This window comes from Saimiri boliviensis, chromosome 9, assembly GCF_048565385.1.
Source record: "Saimiri boliviensis isolate mSaiBol1 chromosome 9, mSaiBol1.pri, whole genome shotgun sequence".
NCBI lineage: Eukaryota > Metazoa > Chordata > Mammalia > Primates > Cebidae > Saimiri > Saimiri boliviensis.
This window is the reverse complement of record NC_133457.1, coordinates 50,074,235-50,101,746: the sequence shown is the minus strand read 5'-3', so window position 1 is coordinate 50,101,746 and position 27,512 is coordinate 50,074,235. Positions and strand designations below refer to the sequence as shown.

Here is a 27,512-nt window from a genome sequence, read left to right as displayed (position 1 = left end):
CCAAACCACAGCACACCTGTTGTTGCAAAGATTAAAGAAGGTGTGGAATGTATATCCCTTTACAGCCTGGCACTGAGAGAATGAGGACTCATTAACTGTTAGGTTGCTTTACCCCATCTTTTGCATCTGCAGTATCCCAGCAGAAGCAGACAGCACAGTAGTACTCCACACAAATGGCGTGGACTTAAAAGCTCTTGTGGTCTGAGTATTTCTAAGGCTGAACTTAGTCACTTTTATCCCCTCTAAGCCAGGTCATGTTTTCCTGTTCCCCGAATGAATCAAATCAAATGTGTGACTGACACACTTGTTTTCAGAGATATAGAAAGTAGGATAAGAAGAAGACTTTTTTACATTTGTTGCACATTGACTATGTACAACATACTGTTTGAAATACTTTTAAAATTTATTTCTTGTAATGATCTTATGAAGTAGGCATAATGCTGCTCAATCAATTGTTCCAGAACATAATAAATTAATGGAATAGCCACTTATTGTATCTCATAAGTCGCTCAGCTGGGTAGTTCTGATGTGAGCCAGGCTTGGCTGATCTTGGTTGAGCTTACTTGGGCTTGCTCATGTGTCTGTGGTTAGCCAGCCTGTAGGTCAGTTGGTACTGACCAGCCTAGTGTGAGCTTGGCTGGCTGAAACAGCTCAGTTCTACCCCATGCAGTCTTCTACCCTCCCACAAATTAGTCTAGGCTTGTTCTCATGTCAGTAGCAGGGATTTAAGGAAGGAAGGGGCAACATGCATGCCACTGTCTCACAGACCAAAGCAATCATATGGCCTCGTTGAGATTTGGGGTCGGAGGGCACATCCAAAGGAAATAGATTCAGAGAGACATGGACACATGGCCATTAGGGCACTTGATCTACCACAATAGGCATTGTTATTACCCTCATTGGTAGAGGAGAAGATGGAGGCTAGCAATTTTGTGCCTGTTGGTCACTGGCCCAACCCATAGTGTTTTTATCTGCTGTGTTCTTTCCTGGCAATCTGCTCCTTGGAGATACTTTCTAATAAGCTACATTTCACCCTCTTTCTCATTATTTGTTCTGAATTTGGAATTTCATATAAAATTATTAGGACCAACCAAGTGATCTTAACAAAGCCCAGTATAACGATATCAAGGAACTGTGCAGGTACATCAATAAGATAGGTCTAGAGAAAATGAAGGGAGGAGTGCAGATATATGGTTGGGTGGGAATACATGGAAAAAAAATGAGACAAATTTACATTTCGATTTCCTGGCTTTTTATTTTGCCTGGGTCAGCTTCCACCTTTCCATGCCATCTTTTCTAGATTATGATGCCAACATCTGAGAAATGCAAGTTCCTGGTGTTGGCCTGGGGCGTTTACTAGATTTTTGACCTTGAACAAGGAAGTTACCTAACTTTCCTGAGCCTCTATTTCATCATGTGTGAAATGAGAATACTAGCACACAGGTTGATGTGTGGGCTAAAGGAGACCTGAAGGTAAAGAGCTCCACCTGGGTCTGAGCCCCATGCAGCCACCATGATTCACTGCTGTCCCCAAGCACAGCCTGGTGCCTGAAATGCCGGAGAGTTGGCTTTCCCCACTGCAGAGGCTGTAGGTGAGCTGCCAAGGCAGTGCAGGGAGGCTGAGCAGCAGGAGTGCTGTTAATGGATTTTATGGCTTTGTTGAGTACCTCAAACTACAGTTATTAATTAGAGGATGCTGTTTAGGTTCTCTCGCAATATATACATTTTGTTAATTGATTTGTATAGGCTCATAGCTAGCAACATAAAGAATGTGCAGGATCATAACGCTTACAAGGGATTGTGATTGCCTCTGCTGCCCTCTCTGGCTCCCCAAGCAGGGAACAAAAGCTTTTGAGGATAGGATCCACTCTCTCCTCCGTCTTTGGATCTCCAATGTCTAATCCAGTGCTCACTGGCAGGATGATATAGCCTGTCTAGATGCTCAGCAAACGTCTTGAATTGATGAATAAATAAATAACGTTCTTCTATATTTCCATATCGACTTTATTTTCAAACGATTGCTTCTAAACCCTGCTTTGTGTGTGACATTGGCATTGCATTTAGGTAAATATGGTCAAGGATTTATTCTGAGTCCTTACTGTTTTTTTGAGTACCTTTGTAATCCCTTCACGGCCTAGAGATGGTGAGGATGCAAAGATACACCCTGGCCCCTGCACTCAGGGAACTGACAATACTTCATGGCACGAGATTTTATAAGGCATGACGTCAAGCAGCCAGTTCTTGGAGATGCCAAGTGACAACATAAAGGTGGCAACTTCTTGCATGGCACCATCCTGCAGGGAATTTTAAGTTTGTCCTTCTCCCCCACCACTGTAGCCTCAGCAGGTCCAGCACCCCAAGTTTTCTGATCTAGCTTTTCTGTCAGCTTCTAAGGGCCGGGTCTTCTCGCAGACGACGCGGAGCCCGGCCATTGCCATCCAGGTCCAAGACTATCTGCTCTGCCCGACAACCCCTAGCACCACGAGGCGTTGCTCTAGTGTGCGCCTGGCGCCCTCCCCAGACCAGTCGACATAGAGCGCCCAGAGACCCAGCCAAGGGCAAGACCCTGAGCAACGCCAGCCCGTCCCTTCCGCCCAGAGGTCAGCTCTAAGGGCATGGCCGGGCAGGGTCCCCCGCACCACCCCAGACGACCCTCAGGCCTCAGGTGGCCACTTTCTGGGGGAGCCCTCCATCCCCTGCAGCAGCTTTTCAGAGAGCCGGAGTGGAGGAGCGGGGCTGCAGGGCTCCTCGGAGCCGCCCACCAGGGTCCTCTGGGGCCCGGGTCCTGACTGGGGCAGGAGGACCTGGACAGCGCCCCGGAGCGTGGAGACGGCTGAGGAAAGTTGGGGGCCGGGGCCGTGGGCGGGGAGCGCGGAACCCCGCGCCGGTGCCCGCGTTCATGAATATGCACGAGCCCCCTCCCTCCCTCCGTGACGTCACGGGCCGTCCCGGGGTGAGCGCCGGAGCGGCTCCGGGTCCGCGCCAGTGAGCGCGGCGGCTGCCGGCGAGCTAGCGGCGCGGCGGCGGGAACCGGAGGCCGGGCGCGGCGGCGGCGCTAGAAGCGCACCCACCGGGGACGGCTAGGCGGCCCGCGGCGCGGCAGGCACCGGGAGGCGAGAGCCGGCGCGGTCGGTAGGCGGCGGCTGCAGCTAGTTGGCGGCGGCTGCGAGGATGCTGCCTGGGCGGCTGTGCTGGGTGCCGCTCCTGCTGGCGCTGGGCGTGGGGAGCGGCAGCGGCGGTGGCGGGGACAGCCGGCGGCGCCGCCTCCTCGCGGCTAAAGGTGGGTGCTGGGGAAGTTTGCTCTTCTCCCAGGAGGCAGGCAGGGCAGGCTCGAGGGTGAAAGCGGCAAGGACCGGGCTCATGCTGGATTTGGCCACCCTGCCTTGCCGCAGCTCTTCTGGCCTCTGTGCGCCCTGGATCCCCGGAGTCAGCTCCTTGCGCCGCGGACCCGAGAGGTTCCACCCGCCGACGCCGGCCCAACCCCTGGGCGGGGTTCGGGGGCCGAGCAGAAGGCGAGATCTGGGGAGTACCGACAACTTTGAGGGCTCTCTGTGCCTGGGTGGGAGCGCAGTGGGTGAGTTTCGAGCTCTAGCCCAGGGACGACTCGCGCCGCGGGGTCAAGCAGGTGTCTGCTCCTGCCTGGGGGAAGGATCAGCCGCGGTGCTTTCAAGGAGGGAGCCGAGCGGTGACTTGTCTCCCAACTCCCAGATCGGGGATGGAGTGGAAACTTCTAGGCTCCAGGGAAGGCCCCGCTGACACTCCGAAGGCTTGGCCAGGGCTGCTCTGGCTCCCCGGGAACGCGTGCCCTCCGGGTGGGCGGCGCAGTCCGGGATGTGAGACTCCCCGCCGCCTCTCCTACTTGGCTGTGGCTTCTGAGGACGGAGGAGCCTAACCTGGCGCCACTCCCCCGCCCACCTTGTTCCTTTGAAGAGCTTGACCTCCCCGCACCTTTCGCCCGGAAGGAAGCTAGATCCAAGGGAACGCCTGGCTCGGTGAGGCGAGCTTGGAAGCCGGTGAACCCCGGACTTTGACAGCTGCCTGGGAGCGCCGGGAGCTCTGGGGTCGGGGGCCGTATCTGAAACAGGAGATCACGTGCTTGCAGGGGGTAGGGAGGGGAGGGAAGAGCAGAGCTGGTGGGGGGCAGTGGTGGGCTCAGGGGAGGCTGTGGCAGATCCTAGCTGGGGCGCAGAGCTTAGTGATAACTTGTTGATTCTGTGCGCTGTTCTTAAGGAGGGCGTGCGTTTTGGTTTGTGGGCTCTGGCCAAATCCTCTAGGTGACAGTGAGGGGGTACTTGATCCCCAAATCCTGCCTGGTCATCATCAGAGGGTGGAGGGGTTTGCGTCTGTCAAAAAATAGATCCCCTGTTACACAACCTGATTCCGACGCTGGCTTTGAACTACAGTTAGGCACCAGCTTAGGGGAGGGAATGCCTATCAGGCTACATTACTCTTGGAGAGTGGGGAGAACTAGAGGCAGGCAGTTTGCCTTGTCTGGACCTTGGTAACTGACCCTCCAGTAACTTAGGAGAAGAACATGGGTGATTATGTTTATCTCTAATTTTTACATTTTTGGGGGTATAATCGTTTTGGAAAGATTTTATAAGCCGGCATTTTCTTTTCAGCAAATTTTTTTTTCTTGGTGTATCCTTGACAGGCAGTTTCTATTTTTAGAAAGACAAAGAGAAACTCATTATGAAAATATCTCAAACAGTGCGGTAAAGAAGTCGATGATATGAAGGGATCAAGCTGAGAGACTGTTGTTTTGGTGAAGATAAGAATAAAAACCAATGAACTTCCAGACATTTTCTCCTCCTTTCCCAATATAGACACTTTGTTAAACAGGCAAACTACATTTTGGGGGAGGGGAAGAGGTGGCGGGGGGGCGGTGGTGGAGATTTCCCATCACTTTGCAGCACAGTAAATGATGTACTTACAAGCAGATGTCTGCCGACAGGGATTTGAGGGAGGGTGAGGATCCCGCAGCGAGTGCAGAACAGGGAAGGAATCATTTGGGGAGAGGATCTGGTGTGAGTAGTAATGCACAACTGATTCTCAGGTCAGAATGGGAAGCTTCGTAGAGCTAAGAGAGAGAGAAATTAAAAAAAAAAAAAACAGCTTTCAGTGATTCACTTCATGTGGATAATTATGTGCATTTTAACCAACATCCAACTTAGAACATATTTATTTCATGGTTAAAACTAGACATTTGTCTTTCCAGCGTAAAAAGTTTATTGGCCCTGCAGATAGAGAATTACTGTCCGAATTCTGCTTGTTCTCGCTTTTTTTCCCCCTTCCAACCACTGGGGGGCTGCAAAGAGCTCTATTGACTGCTTTTTTTCTTTTTTTTTAGCCAAATATGTAATATTTGATTACAACAGAGACATTTATTATGACACCTTAGTATTTACAGGACTGACTCTCCTTATTACAACACACTTGCATTTTGTGTTTCCAAATCTCATAATCTCTGAAGAATATTCGAAATAATAAAGCTGTATGTATTATGTATAATGCACCCTGCCTCTGACTTTGCCATTTTTAAGATTGATACCATTGTTATTCCCATCACTAAAATAAATAAATAAATAAAAAATAAGGAATGCATGTAAAGATTGAACAAAAATGTAGATTCTTCTTTCATACAATTCTGTATTCATGTGTAGAAAAACATTGGGAGTCTGGAGTCAAGCTTTCTGACAGACTTGAATGCATCCTCCAAATAACTGTCTGGAAGCACGTGCTCACAGCTTCCGGCTTGTGTAAGAAGATGTTGTGTAAGAAGATGTTGTGTCTGTGGTGCACAGCTTATTCTGCCTTTCCGTTTCTTGTTTCTTGCCTTAGGGACTAGAGCAATTAACCCCTGACAACTACCTGGGGTTTTCACAGAATCACTGTACTTTCAGTTTAAACTTATTTCCCATTTCAGAAATAATATAGTGGTCAGGCAATTATATAACTCCTTCCCTTCACCCTTACATATTTTGGCTATTCACAAAAGATAAATACTTGTTGGATTCCTTAAAGAGACCAGATCACATGCACATGTTCTGCGAGTAAAACTGGTAAGATATTGTGGACCCAAAGAGTTTCTCAAGGCAGAGAAAGACATGTCTTATCCAAGGGAAAGGAGACAGTGCAATCTAGATAACACCTCAAAATTTGTGCCAAATTTGGCAAGACGTCAGTGGTCCCAAGACCTCGAGGACTTGGTACACAGTCCTTTCTAAGTTCCTAGCATCTAGGCATAGAGGTCATTTGAAACAATACTCAGCTACAGACCATCAATGATTGTAGTGCCTGCCTGTGTGCTGAGAGCCTGGCTCAGCGCTCTGGAGGTTTCTGAGCGGGTAGCAGAAGGCCGCCCCCGACCCCTACCTTTCTTTGAGGATCTTCTGTTTTAGTTGGAGAGACAAGATTTTTATGTGAAAGTTTAGAGTGACAGCGGAGCGAATTTGTCCAAAGTATAGTACTGACTGTGATAGAGACACAGGGAAAGGGGATGGGAATGCACAGACAAGATTTACAGAAGCAGCATGTGGTAATAGGTGAGGCTGATGGAGCAGGATTATAACCAGTGTGAGGTAATTGTAGTAATTGCAGTGTATAGAGTCCTTCTTTAGTGTGTAGCAGGCACTGTTGCTAATCCCATTACATGGGCAATCTCTAACTCTTATGACACATGCAGAGCCAGTGTTAGCCCATTTCACAGATAAAGAAACAGATGCTATGAGAGGATAAATGACTTGCCAAGACCTCCAGCTAGAGGATGTGTCACTAAGAAAAGGATAAAAAAAGATCACTATGCCCAGTGCCCTCTATCTGTCAGATAGTCTTCCCACTGGTTTTGAAAGCAGGTCTAGGGACCACAAGGAAGCTAAGCTGTTTGTATCTCTGAGTTACCCAGGAGTTCTTGTGGTCCTGCCCACGGAAGAGTGCAGTATGAGTGTTAAAAGGGCGTGCAGGTGAGGTGAAGGAAACGGAGCTTGCTTTCACCATGAAGACTGGTGTTCTTGCTTCATCATTCATCTCGTTTCTCCCATAGATTCAAAACCATCCTTGAATATTCCAGATCGCACACTGCAGAACTTCCTGCAGGGGCAAAGGTAGTGTGGAATTTTTATGGTGGATTGTTCTAAATCATCTTTGGGTAAGTAGCAGATGTCTTCTAGTGGTATCACAGAGTTACTTTGCTGCCATCCTGAAACACCTGTGGTTCCCTTTCCCTCTCTTGGGCCCTCTGGGCATCAGGCTAGTCGGTAACCTTTCTCAGCCTAATTTCCACTGTTACTCAAGATGTGGCCAGACTTGGACGTGGCTTTCCCTAAGGAGGCTTCCCAGGCTGGTTACTTTTGAGTGACTTGCTTCTCTTTCCTGCATGCCTGTGTTTCCTTGTCTGACTCTAGTCCTCAGGGCTCACAGACCAATGCTAAGGCTCATTCTGACTCTCCTGGTAGCTCCGGGGCCTGAACTCAAGCTATGGGCTGAGCAGTACGCAGTGATTTGCTTGGTGAACACACCTGTTTGTTATCCTAGCACTGTCATTTCTTGACATAGACATTTTACATATTTTCCCCTCTCCTGTATAAAGTAAAATGTGGGCATATGGCCAGAAAAACTTGAGCTCCAAACCTGGCCCTACTACCTGCTAGTTAGATGATCTTGGACAAGTTATTTAACCCCTTTGAGCTTCAGTTTCCTCATCTATAAAGTGGGGATACGGATTTCTACCTTGTAAAATGGCCATCAGGATAGTGCTTAGAGAGCATACAGCCCAGTTCGGGGCATGTAATAGGCACTAAATATTCAGTGACTAATTATTGGTCACTTAAACAATTGGTTTTGTGTCTGAGATTTGGTGAATTTTTTTTTTCTGATCTCTTAGAAATCTAATAGCTTTCTTCATATCTTTTCTCAGCTCAAACTATTAACTGTTTCTCTGTTTTTCCATCTCTCTGGCTGTCAGTCCTTGTGTGGATATGCACATGTGTGTAAATATCATATAAATATAAATGCACATGCATACACACACATTTGGCTTGACTTGTTTGTAAGAAGATATGCCTTTTTTCACTAGTCTGTGGATGTCTTGGAAGCCAAGGCTCCATCTCATTCGTTTCAAAAGCTCTGGCACTTAGTGCAGGGCCCGCTCAGAGTAAAGGTCAGCAATATTTGCTATATAAGTAAATAAAGAAGCATCTCTTCATGTGCCAGTGACAGAGGTGTGAGAGGTGCTGGTCTCTGGAGGAAGAGCTTATGTGGCGTGATCTAGATTGTAAGGAAAGATCCCCTGCCCAGTTCATACTTTCAAAAAAGAGGCATACTTTTTTTTTTTTTTTTTGTCAAGGCATTGACAAGCTTTGTGATAATACATGTTTTTGTGGAATGAGGTAACCAAAGCTATGATACTCAAATAATAGCTTGGAACAGATTATTGTTTTATTAGTTGTTATCTAGCCCCCCACTAATTGGACCCTGTGGAAATGGTTCCCTGGGAAGGATAGGTTTTGAGGATGGACCATGGGGAGGCCTGAGCTTGGGAAGAGCACTGAGCTAAAGATTCTGGCACTGCGTAGGACAGAGGATCATCCTCTAAGCTTTGGGAAAGAAGCAGAAAGGGGGCTGAAGGGGGTACTGATCAGAGGAGAGTGGTTAGAATGAGTTAGTCTTTCCAGACGTGCACTAGGTCCTGTTCTCTAGCCTTTTCAGCCAATTACTGTTTCTCAGCCTCCTGTTATTCTCTGTGAAGGGAACAAAAAGATAAAAGCAAGCTCCAATTATCAAAGAGTTCACACTCTGTCGAGAGCAAACATTGCATATCGCACCTCACACGAACTGTTGCAGAACTTGGTGACTTATGGGAAAATGGTAGATTGTGCATCACAGACCCCCAAAAGCCTTGCAGGAAAGGAAGCAGTTGACAAGAATGGAAGTCAGGAAAGATTTATGGAGAAAGCGAAAGGGGTGTTGATGGGTAGGTAGGCATTGGGTAAGCATATGTCGCGGGCAGGAATTTGCACTGGACAGGTAAATACAGGGTGACAAGAGTGACTGGCACACAGGCATGAGTGAAGAGGGTGCTCAGCCAGGTCAAATATATTTCTGCATACAGATTCCAGGGCTAAGAAAACAATGAATGTTTATTGAGTGCATGCTATGTGCCAAGCACTATCTTGAAGCACTTCATATATGTCAGTTGGTTTGATTGATCCCTGTACCAACCCTATGAAGGCAGTAAAACTAAGATCTCATTTTTACAGAGGGGTAAACTGAGTCACTGAGAAGTGAGGTAACTTGCCCAAAGTCTCACAGTTCAGAGGTGGTGAAACTGAGGTTACAAACTCAGAATAGAGTGGTAGGCATGGGTTCCCCTCTTCACACAGGCTTACCTATCAGAGTGATGTGATGTCTGCTTGAGAAAGGCTCTGAGTGAGGTCACAGAGGCTCTGCTGCCCTGGAAGGCATTGCCTTGCTGTCCAAGAATATTTGTTTGGATTTCACTTCAAAATTGCTGAAAGAGTCAGTTTCCCCGAAAGCCTCACTCTTTGACTCACTTCTCAGTCCAAAGTGAGCAATACCTGTTTCTTCTCATCCAGGCAGCTTGAAGCCCTCTTCACTTCCTGTCATGCTTGGCCTCAAGCAGAGGAGGCAGCCATCCACACTGTATAGTCCCAGATGTGTTTGGAGGGGCCTCCTGCACCAGGAAGCTGGCTGGCCTTTGTGCCAACAGTTCTGATATGGTCACTCATTTGGGTTAAATATTGCCCTCTTCTGACTCAGGTTTAGGCTGAGCAGGATTAATGAAGGATACACACTTTTAAACATATTAGATAGCTAGAGACCAAAGTGGATAAGAAGGGGATGCTGAGAAGTGTGCATGGCAAGGGTGGGAGGAGATCGTGTAGGAGTAGCAGATACCAGACTATTGATCTGGTTGCCTTTTCTTCTACTGTCATGGCAGGAATTTATATATGGCCATTGTATTTTTCTCAAATACCCCTATTACAGATTGGTAAATGTACATTACAGGGCATACAGCAGCAGATCAAGAAGCAGGACAAGGGGTCAGATTGTGTGCCGTTGATTGCAATCTAGCACCAGGGAGCCAGTGTGGTGAGCTAGGTGACTTCTTGGACCATGACCACTTGAAGCCCATTTCTCTCACTACTGAGCAGTTTTCTGACTCTAAGGACAGGCAATTTATCTTCAGTATTTTCCCAGGATCTTGCTTGTCCCCAGCTAATACCCTCTACTCACATCAGTCCTCCCCAGAGATTGACCAGAGATGCCCCTGACCAATACTTTTTCTCTTAGCTCACTTTGAGCCTCCCACCCCACCCAAGGCTCACCAATATCTTTTTCCTTTAGGATGCCCCAGCCCCGTATGTCCCAACCCACGTTCTCATTTTTCCTCCAAGAATCTACTGCTTCTGTTGTGGTCTCTGTTTGAGTGAAAGGTACATCATCCATATGTTGACCCAAGCCAGAGCCTCCAGGAGTCCTCCAGCATGCTGGTCTCTCCACAAATATCACAATCCATCCTTCCTCATGTCCGGGTGATTCTTTCATCACCATCTAGAACCTCTCCTCAATTCCCATTGCAACTGCCTTGTTTAGCATCTTGTGCAAATGAAAGCACTCAATTCTAATTTTGACAGCCTCCCATTACACTGTTGTCAAGATGGCAGCATGTATGCCAGTCCCACCAGGCCTGCAAGAAAGTCCATCTCAGTCGTGAATTCTGTCTTTCACTCTCTATGCTAAGGTCTGCGATGTTTCCGAGGATAGCTTAACACTCTGGAATTGCCTCAGATTTCCCTCCCTCGTAGGTTATTACTGCTTGTGTTGCCTATTGTTCAGACAGTGTGGTGCCTTGAGATCCTGGGCTATCTACTTCCACAGGCACCAGACTGTACCACCAGCACCTAGAATCTAATATTCATGCCACATTCTGTAGCCACTGCCCCAGGGTTGCTGCCACCATCTGGGGATGGGAGCTGGAACAGGCTATCAGTTCCCATCCCAGAGGAAATCAGTTCTTCTCAGTTTTAGGGTGGGTGCACCAAAGCACCCACCTCCAACCTCTCCCATCCCTACTGTAACCTCAGTGAGGGGCTCAGGCACTCACAGAAAAAAGGCCAGGACTGGAGGTGTCTACAGAGAACGTCTGCTTTCATCCTTGCAACCCAAACCTCCTCAGAAGCAGGGCCCAGGCTGCCTTCTTAGAACAGGGAGCCACACCCCTTCTGACAAACTTCTCCAGGGAAACCCCAGACCTCCCAAGGTAGATCTCAATCTCTCCAGCCTGGCATAAAAGTCTATTGATAATTTTGCCTCTCTGGCTTTCTCTCCTGTCAGTGAGCTTTCTAGAAATTTCCAAATAGTTAATGCTTTCATCTTTCAAGAGCTTACTATGTGCCAAGCACTATTCTGAGTGCTTTATAGATATTAACTCATTCAGCCCTCCTAACCACCAAGTGAGATGTGAACTCTTATTAGCCCCATTTTACATATGAGGAAACTGGTCCAAAGAAGGAGGTTAAGCTACTTACCTAGTTTACCCAAGTAGTAAAACAGTAGAACTGGGATTTAAATCTAGAAAGTCTAGTTTCATAGTCCCCCCTTGTATTCACTCTGTTATCCAACCCTGGATGTACAATGGAGACACTTGAGAGAGGTTTAAAATAACACCAATACCTGGAACCTACCCCAGAGATTTTGATGTAATGGCTCAGGGGCAGGACCTGGAATCTGTGTGAAGCTCTCCAGTATTTCTGGTGCCCAGCCAAGACTGAGAAGCACTCCAGCCAACTCTACCGCTTCTCCCAACTAAGTGCTACTTCCAGATGGGGACCATGCTTCTCTGCCTGTCACCTACCAGTCATTTATTTCCTCTGTCAAAGCTCCCATTGCCACCTATTTCCCAGGGTGCCCGTGAGCCCTTGGAGGGGGAGGAGTCCTGCTCACCTCTGTGTGACTTGCCCAGCACTGTCCGAGGCACAGAGCGAACGCTGAGTGTTGAGGGGTAACTGTGCTAGGGCACTGCTGCTCACACTGGCTGCAAACCCTGCAGGGTTCTGTGCCCATGTACCTTCTCCTGACAGCACTGCTCCCTTCCTTTGGTCATGGGAGGAGCTGCCCATCAGGCCTTTCCCTTTTGGTTGTTTGACTATCTGCCCAAACCAACCCGCAGCATTTGCTCTGTAGCAGTTTAAAATACTCGGTTCTGCACGTGAGTCAGGAGAATGCTAACCACCTTGATGTGTTTAACAGTAAGGCCAGCAGCTACCAGTGGAATTCTCACTCAGAATGGCTGTCAGTGTTTTTCTCATTGCTTCTGAGAATGCTTAGTTGGCAAACTTTTGACTTATTCCTACGGAATCACTGCATCAAATTGTCATGTGAAAATTGCCAGTTAAAAAAAACAGACATCACTTTCATGACTTCAGCCACCTTGTGTTTCCATGATGTCTGTTGTATTATATAGTTAGGTAAAATATTGTAGTCTCAATCAAGTCTGACTAGAAAATCACTATGGAGTATTAAGGAAAGGCCATGGTCTCTGACTCCTGTGACCTGGATCCACTGATGAGCTGTGAGGTTCAGGGCAAATTACTCAGCCCCTCTGGGTCTGTGTCTTTTCACATGCAGAAAGGACGAAATGGCACCTCCTCCTCTACCCAAGAAAGTTCTGAGTATTCACTTGGAAGTGGCTCTGGATGCCTTTTGAGAGGATAAAGTGCTTAAGAAAACAAGGTGCTCATATTTAACAAATCTTTGGGACTCAAACCCCAAAACAAAACTCTACATCTTTCTTTCTTTATGCTGTCTTATTAATTTAGTTAATTACATTTTCAGGGGATGTTTGAATTTAGTGTGAGTCTCTTCCCAGTTCTTTGATGTATAACCTGCATGTGTCACACAGCTGGTGGTCACCATGGTTACACAAAAAATGCAGCAGTTGCAGGCCCATACATTTTCAGGAAGAACCAGTCAAAACTGTTAATATTATGTCAAGTTGATGTCTCATTTTCCAATTTGCATGGATAACTGCATTGCAGCAAATTAATTAAAATGGATAAATGTTAATCTAATGCATGTCTCCTTGTAATTAATGAAATATAACCATTACAGGAGTATTTGATTTATTATTTTAATTTATAAAATGCTGAATTCTCCTATAAAGTTAGTTATAGTAATAAGAAAGCTGACCCATATATAGCATTAAGAAAAATAATCACATTTCTATAAATTAATCACTCTCTAAAAGGATATAGTTCATTAACACCGTGAACTGAAAGTGTTGGATGTAAATTAGATTAACCTTTTTAGTGACACTTCCATTTATACTTCGCATTCTCTTCAAACTAAAAGCACTTTACATATATTAATTCAATTAACCCTCCCCAGACCCTTGTTAAGTAAGTACATATATCAAAGTTGGAAGGGAGGAGAAATGAAACCCTTCAAAAATACTGAAATCCTGGTTTTAGGATGTGTGATTTATGACTTCCTCTGCAGCAGTACAGTTTATCCAGACTTATATGGCTTGAGAACATGGGTACATATCCATGCTTTCTCTTGCATGCTGCCAATTCAACAACCAGAGGGCTGTCTTCTCTTGGACTTGCTGCTATTCCACCTCTACCCTCTTCACTTGATCATCTGGAGGCTCAGGTTAGGCTGCATTTCTTGAATAGGACCTTGAGATGCTACTGGGAGGAGAAAGGAGTATCTTCAGGGAGGTGGGGGTGGACATTAATCTTCCTCAGCTGGGGCCCCTCCTCAGGCCTGCCTTAGTGAGGGGCAGAGGCTGCTGCTCCCTCACCTGCTGAGATGGAGGGCGAGGATCAGCCAGAGGGAGACTTCACTCTCCATCCTGCCTAAAAGCCTGTTTCTCAAGGAAAGTTTCCTGAGTGAGGATCTGGGTCTTCTGCTATAGCATGTCACTAGGAGTGCCCGATCTTTTACGAAGCGATGCCTATTTGGAGCACGTACCATTATTGCCCAGGCTTCCTGGAGATAACCATGCGCCTGGAGAAAGGAAGGGGATGGAAGCATTCTCGCATCATAAGAGCTAGAAGACTCAGGGGGAGACTGCAAACATGTCCTTAGCTTGATTGGATATGTGCTTGGCAACCTGAGGTTCTGAATGTTCATTCCTCCAACTCTTTCTGCACCTTAAAGTTCTCAAACGCACAATTACTCTGCTAGGAGCAGTGTCACAGTATATTCCACAAACCAGTCTTCTTTGAAATGGAGTGCATCTCAGATAACAGCCTGCTTTGTCGCTGATGGTTCCAAACCTACCAAGGGCAATGGCTAACCCAAGGGAATGAATCCCTAATGACAAGACATGAAATCTAGTGTAGAAGAAACATTTTGGAGCATTTGGATTCTCCTCCCTGATTCCGCAGTTAGGAAAACTACTTACTCTGATCCTCCCAGCCGACATGCAAGGGCAGTTTAAGCCCACAGTCCTAGAATCTCACATTGTACTCTACCAATACTTCTTGGTGCATATCTCTTTGCTGCAAATTGCCCTAGCTTCTCTCCTCTAAGCACCGCCTACAGGGATTAATAATCGGGACTTAAAGCCAAGAACTAAAACATGATCATTCAGGAAACTCACAAAGATGCTGGAGAGTGAAAACGTATTCGCTTTTCAGTTCATGATATTTTAGGAGTTTTATTTTTTCTTTGATGCTTTTATTTGTGGGAGAGAGGACCATCATTTGGAGTAGGAAAGAAAGCTAAAATCACTCATTAAGAGAGTAAAAAGAATATCCTAGCTAAGACCCCGATTTCACCTTTCTAGATTTATTTTTATTGCTGTTTTTTCTCCCAAAGGAAAGCCAATTATTTTGACTTTATTGTGCTATTATCAGAAATGCCAAGATGGCTGTATCTTTCTTAATTATTTAATGTTAGAATTATATTTCAGACTTTTTAGTAATTTACTGTAATTTTAATTAGAAGTCTTAAAGCATTTTTATTGCACTTGCATTTTTTTTCCTGTTTTTAACAATCCCTGCCTCCTTTCCATGCCAATCTTCCATAAATTAAATTCCAGCTTTCTTAGGGAGAAGGAAGTCAAGTGAGTGACCAACCAAGAAATCTTGGTTTGAAAGTAGTTTTTCCTTGAGTTTTGCTTTTGACATATTCCACCACTACTTTGTCCCAATGCCCACTGCAATGGAAGAGGGGAACAAACAGAATCCATGTCAGCCTTTAGCACTCCTCGTATCCCAGTCTTCCCCTCTCCTGCCTTCACCCCTCCAGGACCTTTCTTTTGGCGGCACCAAGGACTGCTTCTGAAGGTAGGTTTGGCTGCTCCCTGGAAGCCACTCCTTAAAATACAACCCATAATAGAGAGAATAATCATCATCCTAGCTTTACAATTTGTGTTTTCTCAATTCAGCAGAAAACGTGAATAAAAGCATCTTTAGAAAATACTGCTACTTTTGGGGCATGGTGGTGGGCCCTTGTAATCCCAGCTCCTCGGGAGGCTGAGGCAGGAGAATCACTTGAACCCGGGAGGTGAAGGTTGCAGTGAGCCAAGATCACACCATTGCACTCCAGCCTGGACAACAGGGTGAGAGTCCTCTGGAAAAGAAAAGGAAAAGAAAAATATTGCTACTTTTATTGATCAGATCCAGCCAATCTTGCTAAAGACAGAGGGCTTGCTATGAGGCACCACTTCAAAACAAGTCACCTGGTTATTATACAGGAGGCCATTTGATTGGAAGTACGGATGAGGTGACTTGCTTTGAAGTGGTGGCTCATAGCAAGCCCTCTGTCTTTAGTAAAATGCTTTTCCTCACATTTTCCACTAGCTTGTGGACTGATCTCTCTCCAGTTCAGTTGTACAAAGCCCTTGGTGGATCTTCCAAATACATGCACACAGTCACTTCTGCTCAAAATTCCTCATGTTACTTCATCACATGATACAGTCCACATTGGTTGACTTGTCTTAAAAGGTCCTTAGTCAGTGCCTACCTTTTCCTGGGCTAGAATTTAAGCTCTTGTGAGCACAGCCCAGCACCTTGCCCAGAGTCTGAGTGAGTGAATGAGAGAACCCTCTCCACACTTGCCCCTCCCACTTCAGCCCCATCTGCAAGACGACCCAGTTTTCTGCCTGGAAGGGTTTTCTTGTGTTCTGTCTGCTGTGCACATTGCTCTGTCTGCTACTGTACTTTGTCCTGCCAGGCAGCCTGGCGTGCCTCCCTCATACTGTCAGCATTTCTGGAAATCCATCGCTGGGCACCCCTGGGGCACTCCCCTCCCTCCACTACAAGGTACCCATATAGACCTCCACAGTGACACTACTCAATTGCATTGTCATTGTTCACCTGTCTGCGCCTCACTAGACTGTATTCCTTATTCCCATGTTCTCAGACTTGGTCTAACACTGTGGATGAATGTTGGATGGAGCTCCCTGGAGCCCAGCTCTTTGTCTGTGGGGGAATGCACAGCTGTGGTGTGGGATTTCCCTTATCTTTCTCCTTCATTTCCTGGGATCCCTCATGTTCATCTTGGTGCACACACATCAGGACTGGCAGAGTGGGAGGATTAGGAGAGGTCAACATTCCAGGAAGGGTCCTACTTGTTATTGTATGAGCTGATACATTCAAGATGGGGAGATAGAGCCCAGCGGGGGTTAGGGGCCTGTTGGGTATAAGTTATGGCTGAGGAGTAGAAGCTAGGTAGCCCAGGGTCATGAGCTTCTGTGGCAATTTTGAGGGTGCACCCTTCTTGGATAATTAATGTAAATTACCTTTTTTGTAAGGGAAGTAGTATAGTCGTAAGACCCCGCTCTGCTCCGTAGCATTGGATATCAAACACTATGAGAGAATATCTTCTGTCACACACTAATGAGAATTTAGTTTTTAACCATCGGCTGCTGCAGGTGGATCTGACACTTTCCCATGCCACTCTGTGGGTCCTCCTTGCTCCCATCAGCATTCTGTTAAACCCTAGGCTTTACAAGTTTCAGTGGATAAAGCACGCTCCATTTTCCAAACAGGTCGTTAAAAACAATTTGCATTTTATGATATCAGATGCATATGTATGTAGAGACAAGAATGAAGTTCTTAGTTGAAAAAACTTTGTCTTCAATTAAAGTAGGATGCTGAATGTGATGAGGCCCTTGGAGTTCTGAGCCCACAGCTAGGGAGGCAGGGCAGCCGGAAGAGGGGCCAATTTCTGGCTGTGCTGAGATTTCCAGGTTGTGTATGTAGTCCACTTCAACGAGCAGAATGGGAGTCTCTCTGAAGTCAGAACATTTACTTTTTGCTGGAATTCCCTTATGGGAATCCATAAGGATATACTGGTTGAGTTCTGAGCGAAACGTTTTGGCACTATGCATGGGGAAATACCATCTTCCTCAACAAAACCAAAATCCTAAGCTTTTCAGGTTGGTGTTGAGAGGGACACCTTCTGGGGACAGTCCCCCAGGAATCTGGGTGAGAAGTACCTTGCTAATAGCCCTGATTTTCTCTTTGAAATTCCCTTTCTTCTAGGGGAGGAGGCTATTCTCTTAAATAATGCTGTCACTCCCTACATGGGCTGAGGTTGAGCTGAGACAGTATAGATCTTTTTTCCTGTAAATCTGGCTCTAGCGGAAATAACCCTTCCCTTTAGATATCAAAATTTGACCTTGGACCAAACAGGATTTTACTAAAGTTTTAGGGTGGATAATGAAAATAAACATAAAGAATCATGAACTTTCAATCCTATCAGAACCAGTGGTCCCTTTTTACAACACATTTTGTCGTGTCCCCATTATTATTTCTGAAATGAAATTTACTGATACTGTTATGCACTTACATACGTAAGTTAACAAATCAATATAACATCTTAACTAAATACAAAGAAATTAAAAGTTAAAAAAATGTATAACAAAATAATATGTTTTTCAACAAATGCTTGAGCCCAACTATACAAGAGGAAGTAGTGAATTAGATGCTTGCTGTCAGTTCAGCAGCAACACCATGTGAATCACTGTGAATTCAACAGCTACTGATGCAAACAGATCTGTGTGTGTTGTATTGGTGATTCAGATACCATGGACATATTGTGGTGAAGTGACTTTTTTAAATGGTGAAAGCCTTCTGGCAATACTTTGAATAAGACAAACCATGCATTGGCCTCAATTCATAGGATGGCTGTATTCCTAGAAAGCTCATTGTTTATCAAAGCTGCACAAAAAATATCCAGCTGGCTCACTTCAATGTCCCTGGCATAGGGAAGTGAACTGTGGAGCTCTAGATGGTGTGCTGGGGGCCGTTCAGGCAGAAAGGTGCCTGGACCACTCCCACACTACCACAGATGCACTCCTGATTTCCTGGTTCTAAGAGGTACCCAAGAAGCGTCTCATATGTGCTTACAGGCTGAAATTGCCTTAAAGGGCAGAGAACTTCTGGAACAGGAAATAGGTTTTTCTGAAGACGTTTCTGAGGAAGAGAGGAAAATGTCACTAATTGGTGGTCAACTGAAAGAGGTCAGGATTTCACAAGGAGATCTTTTGGCGAATAGGGTGTCCCTGGTGGGGCATGCTGGAAGACCACATGGGGAACCCATAGATCATGTGCTGGAACATCATTTAGACCAAGAAAAAAGCGGATCACTACTTTGCCAGTTAAGCATGGTGACGTCTTGTGGTCTTTTTCATCTCCTGCTTCTCTACCTGATAGAGAAGCACTGTTAGGGGGTGGGTGGGGGAGACCACACTGGGAGCAGAGACAATGACCTTTGGATCGGGTATGAGATTGAAGTTTAAAAGTGAACTGGACTAAGTCTTAGTAACAAAAAAGGAATGAAGCACTATGGAATTGGGCAGGAGTATCTTTAAGGCAGCTGCCACCCTTTGGGAAAGAGTTGCTTGACAGATCACGGTAGGGAGCAAAAATAGCATCATTTGATGTTTATAGTCCAGTGGATTAGACTCCAGCAAACTGTCTAGAGTATTTATTATGGCAATACTGCTATTTCAGAGACAAAATGCCATTCTCTTGGATAAAGAGTCTTCTTTAGCTTCTCATGGATAATTTAAAGGGGTGAGGGTTTTTATTTTGTTTTTGTGTTTTTTTAATCCCTAGGTGGCTGTTTCTTTTTCCCCCCTCCTCATGTAAGCTTGAAGTATTTCTAAGAGAGAGGCTGGATTGCCTAAGAGAGTTTCAGCAACTTTGAGATGAAAATGCATTTTAATATTTTGATTTAATGGGGAATGGAATAGCCCCTTAATAAGTAGTACAGTGACATTTGGTAGTTCTGTAATATTTGACTTGGAGTTGAGTTTATAAAAATTTCAGCCCAACAGTAACTTCAGGGTACTAAAGGATGTATGTATTTCTGAAATGAGAAGACCTGGTTGACATTCTGATTCCAAAATCAACATCATCTCTTATGCGTCACCATATTTTCAATTATAATGGATGATGGGCTATGAATTTTAAAAACAGCTTCTCTGCAAACTCCTGCACAGACCCAGCTTGCGTGCAATAAAAAGAAGAGCTTGGGTGGGAGAGGAGTATTCTCATGCCCACTCTTCTGACTTGACTTACTAAAATGCTTCCTTCTCTGAGACTGCTTTTGTTTTTTGCCACCCCGCCCCCCACCACATTGGTTCCTTGGGAATATTTTAGAATGTGGAATCTTTTCTAGCTTTGTGGGATATTTGCATCCTGAGTCACCCAAATGGTTGAGCTCTGGAAAGGTAAAGTCCTGTCAGTGAAAGCCTGAGATTTTATGAAATACTTATGCCAGCCAGACAAACGCATGTCTAACAAAAAAATTGGAGGAGCGAAACAGATGCCTATGACATGGTGTTCTCGCATCTCTTTGGCATTGCAGGATAAATTCAGGCCTTTGCTACCTGTTCATTTCCCATTTCACTGTTGTACCATCTCCCAAGTAGAAAATGCCCTAAATGGATTATATTAAGTTCCCAACATGCCATTCTTAGGCAGTGATTAAGGTCGGGGTTATTCTCAGGTAGCCCGAGGATGCAATGGTTTTGTGGGTACTGGGCTTATGTTTTTTTTTACCAGGAGGTTCAGAAGCAGACCGCCTTTCACCAAGTGGTCACAAAATCAGGTCTGAAATGGCCCCATATTCTACCCACAGCCAGCTGAGAATGGGGAAGGGCCAGCCCTACCCCCACCCCATTGTGCTGAACTGGAGGAGTCGAATGGCTGTTGAGTTAGATGGGACCTGCTACTAGATGGGACCTGCTACTTAAAATTTGGGGCTTCCTCCCCAGACGAAATGTGAGGTTTGGGTCGGGCCTCAGAGCTGGACTTGACACCTTCTAGAAAATATGTTTTCATCAGTCTCAATAAGGTGCAAGTTGAATAGAGTCTAGTCTGTATCATATGGGCAGGGCACGTATAGCATCTGCTACAACCACCCTCTATGCCCACACATATCCTCTCCCCTAGAGGACCGAGAAACTACGTATCAGGTCCTCTGCTTATTACCTGGCTGATGAAACAATCTGTACACCAAACCCCTGTAGCACACAGTTTACTCATGTAATAAACCCAACATGTTCCCCCTGAACCTCTAGGGGAGAGGATGCGTGTGGGCATAGAGGGTGGTGGCAGCAGATGCTGTCAGTTCCCTGCCTGTACACCTTCTGTTCACGCCATTTTTATGTGTGTAGACCTGACTTCCAGCAGCAGTAGCCCTTTGCCTGTGGTCTCTCCCTGGCCCCTAGACCCCTCTGTGCTTGCCAAGTGTGGCAGGTCAGTAGTCAGAGGAAATTAATGTCTTCAGGAACTGTCCGGCCAATGACTGACAGGCAGTGACGGAGCAGCATCCCAGCTCCCGCTTCCCTCTTCTCTCAGGTGGGAGGATGGCTGAGGTATTTTGCCCAGTGCCCAGGATTTTCCAGGAGGATTAAGCTCCAATTTTGCCCACACTGGTAACTTGCTTCCAGCCTTTACTGGCTTTCTTCCCTTTCTGAGTCACTTCTCCACTCCCCTACTGGTATTTCCTGAGACCACCTCCTACACACCTGTGCTCAAATCCTGGCCTCAGGGCCTGCTTCTGATGAAACCCAAACTAAGAGGGAACAAACAAGAGAAAGGCTGTGTGTGTGTGTGTGTGTGTGTGTGTGTGTGTGTGTTTCTTCCCCCTTCTAACTTTTATTTTAGGTTCAGGGGGAACATGTTGGGTTTGTTATATGGGTAAGTTGCATGTCACAGGGGTTTGGTGTACAAATTGTTTTATCACTCAGGTAATAAAAAGAGTACCCAATAGGTAGTTTCTTGATCCTCATCCTCCTCCAACCCTCCATCCTCAAGCAGGTCCCTCTTGTTCCCTAAGAGAAAGCATTTTGTACAGAGTGCTTGCTGTGTCTCTTCTGCATCTACCTATACAGTAAATCTATCTCAGGATATCAATTCTGGAATTCCTTTAGGCATCCAGTAAGATCTGCTTGGCAGCTGTGAGGTTTAGTGGGGCATTTGGAGGATACTGTATAGCCCTGACTTTTGTCTCCCGCCTTTGAAGTCTCAGCACTTGTATGCAGAACTTCAACTTGTCTTCACCTACATCTGGGGCTAGGAGACTTTGCTAGAACAAGCTGTGCTGTGTTCTGTAGCTGGGGCAGCCACTGAGCCTGGCAGTGGCGGTGATTTTTCCTCTGGGCTCGGGACTCTGAAGGCTCCTTGAGAGCAGGGTTGCCCTAACTCCTTTCCCAAAATCTGGGATATGGCAGGCACCCACCCTTTGGAGGTGAAATGAGTTGAATTACGTTGAGTGCGTGCAGCCTGCATAATCCAAGTGTCTGGGGGAACATCTGGCACCTCTGATCACAGCCAGATTTCTCAAGTGTCTGTTTTCAGCATTTTCCCAGAGCACCTATAAGTGAATTTGCAAAGCACTTACCTCTGTCTTCACCACTTCCTTTGATGGTGTGGAACAGCTGGCAGAACTAAAAATTCTTCCCCTATACCCACCATAGTTTGCACATAGGTCTAAATTACTATGGCGATTCAAGTATTTCAGGTAAGACAATGAAAAATCTGATTGATACAAATTCTGCTCTTTCTCTAAGAGACTTAGTGCAGTGAGCCATTGTCAGCTGAGTAGTTTGATGTGAATTACTCTATCAGCTTAAACACATGGCCCAGCCTAAGTGGATAGGATTTAGTATCTCTTACTCTTTTGACAGCCAAATAACTTTATCTCAGTGAGGAGAGTGTTAGCATATAGAATATATATTACTATATATATACACACATGTGTGTATGTATATATATAGCAATACTGTATCATATATACAGAGCAATATTGTCACTATATATCTATATATAGCTCTATTTATAGAGACAATATTATATATATGTGGAGAGAGAGAGAGAGAGAGAGAGAGAGAGAGAGAGAGAGAGAGAACGATTCCAGTCACTGAAGTACAACATGTAGTTTATTTGAAAAATTCTCTTAATTCTGGGTGGCTGACCTGTGCATTGCATATGAGTAGTGTATGAATCCTGACAATGCCACTTAGAAGCTACAGGATGTTGGATAAATTGCATAACTTCTCTGTGACTCAGATTTCTCATCTCTAAAATGGGTATATTGAACTCTAGCTCAAGAGGCTGTTGTAAAGATACAGTAAGCCTGAGGATATAAAAACCCGGTATATAACAGGCTGGTGTTTTGGTTATCTATGGCTGCCTAACAAACCACTGCACAACTTAGTGACCATTTGACTACGCTCACAGGTCCTGTGGCTCAGGAATTTAGACATGGGGTAACAGTTATAGTTTATCTCTGCTCTACAATTTCTATGGCCTTGAATGACTAGGGGTTGGTATCATCTGGAACTTTCTTCAGGCTGGGCTCATGGGCTGCTATTGGCTACTAACGAGGTCCTGTAAATAGTCTCCACATGGCATTCAGCTTCCTGAGTGGATCATGGTAGGGACAAAAATGACATCATTTAATGTTTGTAGTCCAGTGGATTAGACTCCAGCAAGTGGCTAGAGTATTCATTATGGTCAACGCTGATGTGTCAGAGATAAAATGACTTCAGGGTGGTCATACTTCTTACCTAGTGGATCAGGACTCCAGTGCACAAGGACTTCTTGTGGATTCAGCTGAATCCTTCTCTGAAGTCATCTAGAGCTAGGCCTTTCTCATCTCAGATGTGCCTCTCAGTAGATGATGGCTTGCGTTTTCTCCTGGATTCCTTTTGTTTCTGACCTTGACATTCGCTAGAATAGGGGACACTCGTTTCCTGGTGATCACAGCCTCTGAGGTGGGCAGCATGCATGGAGGGAGCTTGGGAGCAAAGATGGAGTCCTTGGAGATGATCAGACCCAAAGGCTGGAAGGATGTGCAGTGACCCTGAGGACAGTTACACAGCTTCATCAAGTTGCATTCAGCCAGCCCTACAGCTAACCCTTAATGAGCACTCACCGGGAGCCAGCCTGAGATTTCTCATGCATCTAACTACCTGAGATTTCCTTTGTCATGACTCTGTGAGGTAGGTCTCCTGACTTCCCCATCTTCCAGTTATGAAAACTGAGGCTCAGAGAGCTTCACGAAGTCCATAAGTAGTTGTTTTAGGACTTGAACTCAGAGTTCAGAGCCTATGCTGGTCATGTTGCTTTAATATTCAGCCTCCCACTTGGAAACATGTTCTCATATTTTGTTCTGTCTTTATTATGCACTATGCATTTTCTCTAACTCCACTTCGTACTCGTTGAGGGTAAAATTGTGCCTTCTCTTATATTCACCTCATCTGCAGATGAACCTCAGAAGAGGGGACTGGGGCTTGACAGAGAGACCACCATCCTTCTCCACATCCCAGCATGGTGATTGTCTTGTTAGTTACACCAGTTGGGCTTGGGTCGATGGAGAACAGAGAAGGCATTGTTGCTCACATCCTATTCTCCAAAGGAAATTTTGTTTTAGTTTATTGTGAAAGTATTGGTTTCGAAATTGAAACACAGAGGTCTACTAAAGAGATGTTCTATTTAGAACAGACTCCTTTTTTTCTGTTTTCAGGTGAAAAGCAGTAACTATGAACAAAACAGGAAGAAAACCTTCTAAAAAATATTGTCAGTGGCCCTGACAGGTTAAAGCTGTTGGATAAATGCAGCATTTACATGACAAAAACTTTGAGCACAATGCTGATTGTCATTCACTAGTAATAGGATTCCCTGAAAAGCAAAAAATCTTAATTAAAAAAAATACATAATTTATTTTGGCTGGTATGCGTCCTTTTGCCTCACAAATTTCTTAGACTGGAATATCACTTTCCCCAAACCTGACTTTACCAAGGCTGTGTCTGCTTCATCCATAATCCCGCCATCCCCTCTTCCTGGGCTTAGCAGGCTGCTTAGAGCATAGAAAGCTGCAGTGAGTGTTGCCAGTTTGAAAGACAGGTTTTTTTGCCCTCAGACGATTTAAGTTTTAATGCAGAAACTAGCAAGCTGACAGATTAAAATATGAAATGATGATGCTGTACAGGAGGGCAACACAGACATTGAATGAGGCTGGAGTGAGGATTGGCAGAGGTGGTGACAGCAGGCGATGCCTACTCTGAGCAGGAGCCATTCATGCCTCTGGGACTGCCTAGCATGAGCTCTCCAGCCACATCTGTGCCGCCCCTTATACTTTGAACTCAGGAAGAAGTCAAGCCGATGTCTTACCCCTCCAGGCAGCACCACCTATTCTTCCTGCATGATCTGGGATGTGGGATGCACTCATTTCCTCCCTACCCGCAGTCTACATCCAGATTCCAACTGGTGCAGAGAGATCAAGTATCCTCTCAACAATGACCTTTTCCATGTCTTTTTTTTTTTTTTTTTTTTTTTTGAGATGGAATCTCACTCTGTTGCTTAGGCTGGAGTGCAGTGGTAGGATCTTGGCTCACTGCAACAACCTCCGCCTTCCAGGTTCAAGCGATTCTCTGGCCTCAGCCTTCTGAGTAGCTGGGACTACAGGCATTGAGAACCCTGATTGGTTTACTAGATAATGAGCTATGTGAAGGTGCAGGGTCATGTCATCTTATTCCTCCTTCTCCTCCTCCCACTCCTCCCCCCTTCTCCTTCCCCTCCCACCTTCTCCCCCTTCCCCTCCTCCTCTTCTTCCTTCTCCTCCTTCGCCTTCTCCTTCCTTCTCCTTCCTTCTCCCTCCTTCTCCTTCTCCTTCTCCTTCTCCTTCTCCTTCTCCTTCTTCTTCTCCTCCTTCTTCTCCTCCTCCTTCTTCTTCTTCTTCAGCGAAGTCTCACTCTGTTGCCAGGCTGGAGTGCAGTGGCATACTCTTGGCTCACTGCAACCTCTGCCTCCCAGCTTCAAGTGATTCTCATGCCTCAGCCTCCTGAGTTGCTGGGACTTTAGGCACGTGCCACCATGCCCAGCTAATTTTTGTATTTTTAGTAGAGATGGGGTTCCACATGTTGGCCAGGTTGGTCTTGATCTCTTGACCTCATGAAGTACCTGCCTCGGCCTTCCAAAGTGCTGGGATTACAGGTGTGAGCCACTGGTCATGCCTTTTTTTTTTTTTTGAGATGGAGTTTTGCTCTTGTTACCCAGGCTGGAGTGCAATGGCGTGATCTCGGCTCACCGCAACCTCCCCCTCCTGGGTTCAGGCAATTCTCCTGTCTCAGCCTCCTGAGTAGCTGGGATTACAGGCATGCACCACCATGCCCAGCTAATTTTTTGTATTTTTAGTAGAGATGGGGTTTCACCTTGTTGACCAGGATGGTCTCAATCTCTTGACCTCATGATCCACCCGCCTCGGCCTCCCAAAGTGCTGGGATTACAGGCTTGAGCCACCGCGCCCGGCTCATGTCTTAATTCATACCTGCATCCCAGCATTTGGTAACTAATTATTGACTGGCTGAATAGACAGAGGAATGAATGAAGTGATTTAGAGATGACCTTGGAACATGGGGGAGTTTTCAGGGATATGAGGTTTGAGAGAGTTTCAGACAGGGGAAATTATGTCAGCTGATGGTCTTAGGTCAGCAGAGGACATGTGTCAGTTTGGGCACGAGCTGAGAGATCAGCCTGTTTGCCACAACCTGCTCTCGGAAGGCCTGAGAAGAATAGGAATCCCGTGTTGTTGAGCTGGAGGTGCTGGGCTAGTGCAGGAAGCTTTCTCAGTCACTCACAGTCTCAGAATGACCTGGCAATCCCTTGTGTCAAACTCATCAAAGGCAAGTACTTGTCCTTGTTTTTCTGATTCTCTATTCCTGCTGAGTTACTGCCTGTGTGAAAGCAGCTGTGAGGGCCCCCCCGTCTGATACTGATCCATACTGCAGATGAAGTCAGAGCTAGGCCGGGTGCAGTGGCTCATGCCTGTAATCTCAGCACTGTGGGAGGCAGAGGTGGGCGGATCACGAGGTCGGGAGTTCAAGACCAGCCTGACCAATATGGTGAAACCCCATCTCTACTAAAAATACAGAAATTAGCTGGGCATGGTGGCGCGCACCTGTACTCACAGCTACTCAGGAGGCTGAGGCAGGAGAATCCCTTGAACTGAGGAGGCAGAGGTTGCAGTAAGCTGAGATCGTGCCACTGCACTCCAGCCTGGAGACAGAGCAAGACTCCGTCTCAAAAAAAAAAAAAAAAAAAAAAGAAAGAAAAGAAAAGAAAAAAGAAGCCAGAGCTGAACAACACAGGGCTTAGTCAGGGTGCCATACTGCTCGCTCTCCTTCAAAAGGAGAAACTAGGGACCAACTCTCACACAGGAGCCAGTCAGAACAAATCCCTGCTCCTGCTTGATTTGTGGTCTGGATACATTGTTGCCCCTGGGCTGGGGTACGGCCACCAGAACATTTGCCCCCTAGTGATGTCTCCTATGTCTGCACAGTTGCCAGACACCAAGGATATTGCTGGTCACTCTTGGGAGGGCTCATCAGCCACAAGGTACATGTGCCCACCTCTAGCCCTTGTCTAGGAGGTATGAGGTGAGTTACGTGTGTTCGTTTATTTTTTAGCTTTACCTTTGTATTTCTCCTCCCTCTGCCTCAGTGATTACTTTTCTTTTGAAGCATACCATGCATTTCTGTACAAAAGACTGACATGCGTTATAGGATGTGGTAGGACATCAAGGAATAAAATAATAAATTTGATTTCTGTCCAGGGCAGTATAATGAATATGAAGATGTGGCTGGCCGTGATGTACCAAGTGGGCAGGGGGAGTTAGTATGGGGGAAGTAAGATCAACTGGGAACTTGCAGAGAAGCACACCTGGCACCTCTGTGCTACTTCCAAGTGGTTGGTGTGCGATTCTAAAGACTCGGGATTCAGCAACAGTGTCATGCAAAGGAAATTCTATATGCCTGGAACAGGCATAGATAAGCCGTGAAGCATTGTACCATCTGATCCTGTCTCCACAGGTATACCATAGTTCATCAAATCGAAGATGGCTTTTAAAAAATAATAACATCTCTGAAATTAGGATGATGTGGCATTGATCTGCTGGTTCTCTAGGTTGTCTAAGAGCAGAAAAGGGAACATGGGTTCATGTTATAGGGTGGCAGTTTGCAG

At 45.9% G+C, this 27,512-nt stretch overlaps 1 protein-coding gene across 1 annotated transcript in view; it reads left to right on the top strand.

Annotated features, from left to right (window-relative positions):
* Positions 1-3,019: 3,019 nt before the first annotated feature.
* CLSTN2 (calsyntenin 2) overlaps positions 3,020-27,512 on the top strand; it is a 639,705-nt gene continuing 615,212 nt past the window's right edge. The window contains exon 1 of the mRNA XM_039462018.2: positions 3,020-3,280. Coding sequence (XP_039317952.2) covers positions 3,172-3,280 — 109 coding nt within the window. The 5' untranslated portion in view covers positions 3,020-3,171. The remainder of the gene's footprint in view (positions 3,281-27,512) is intronic.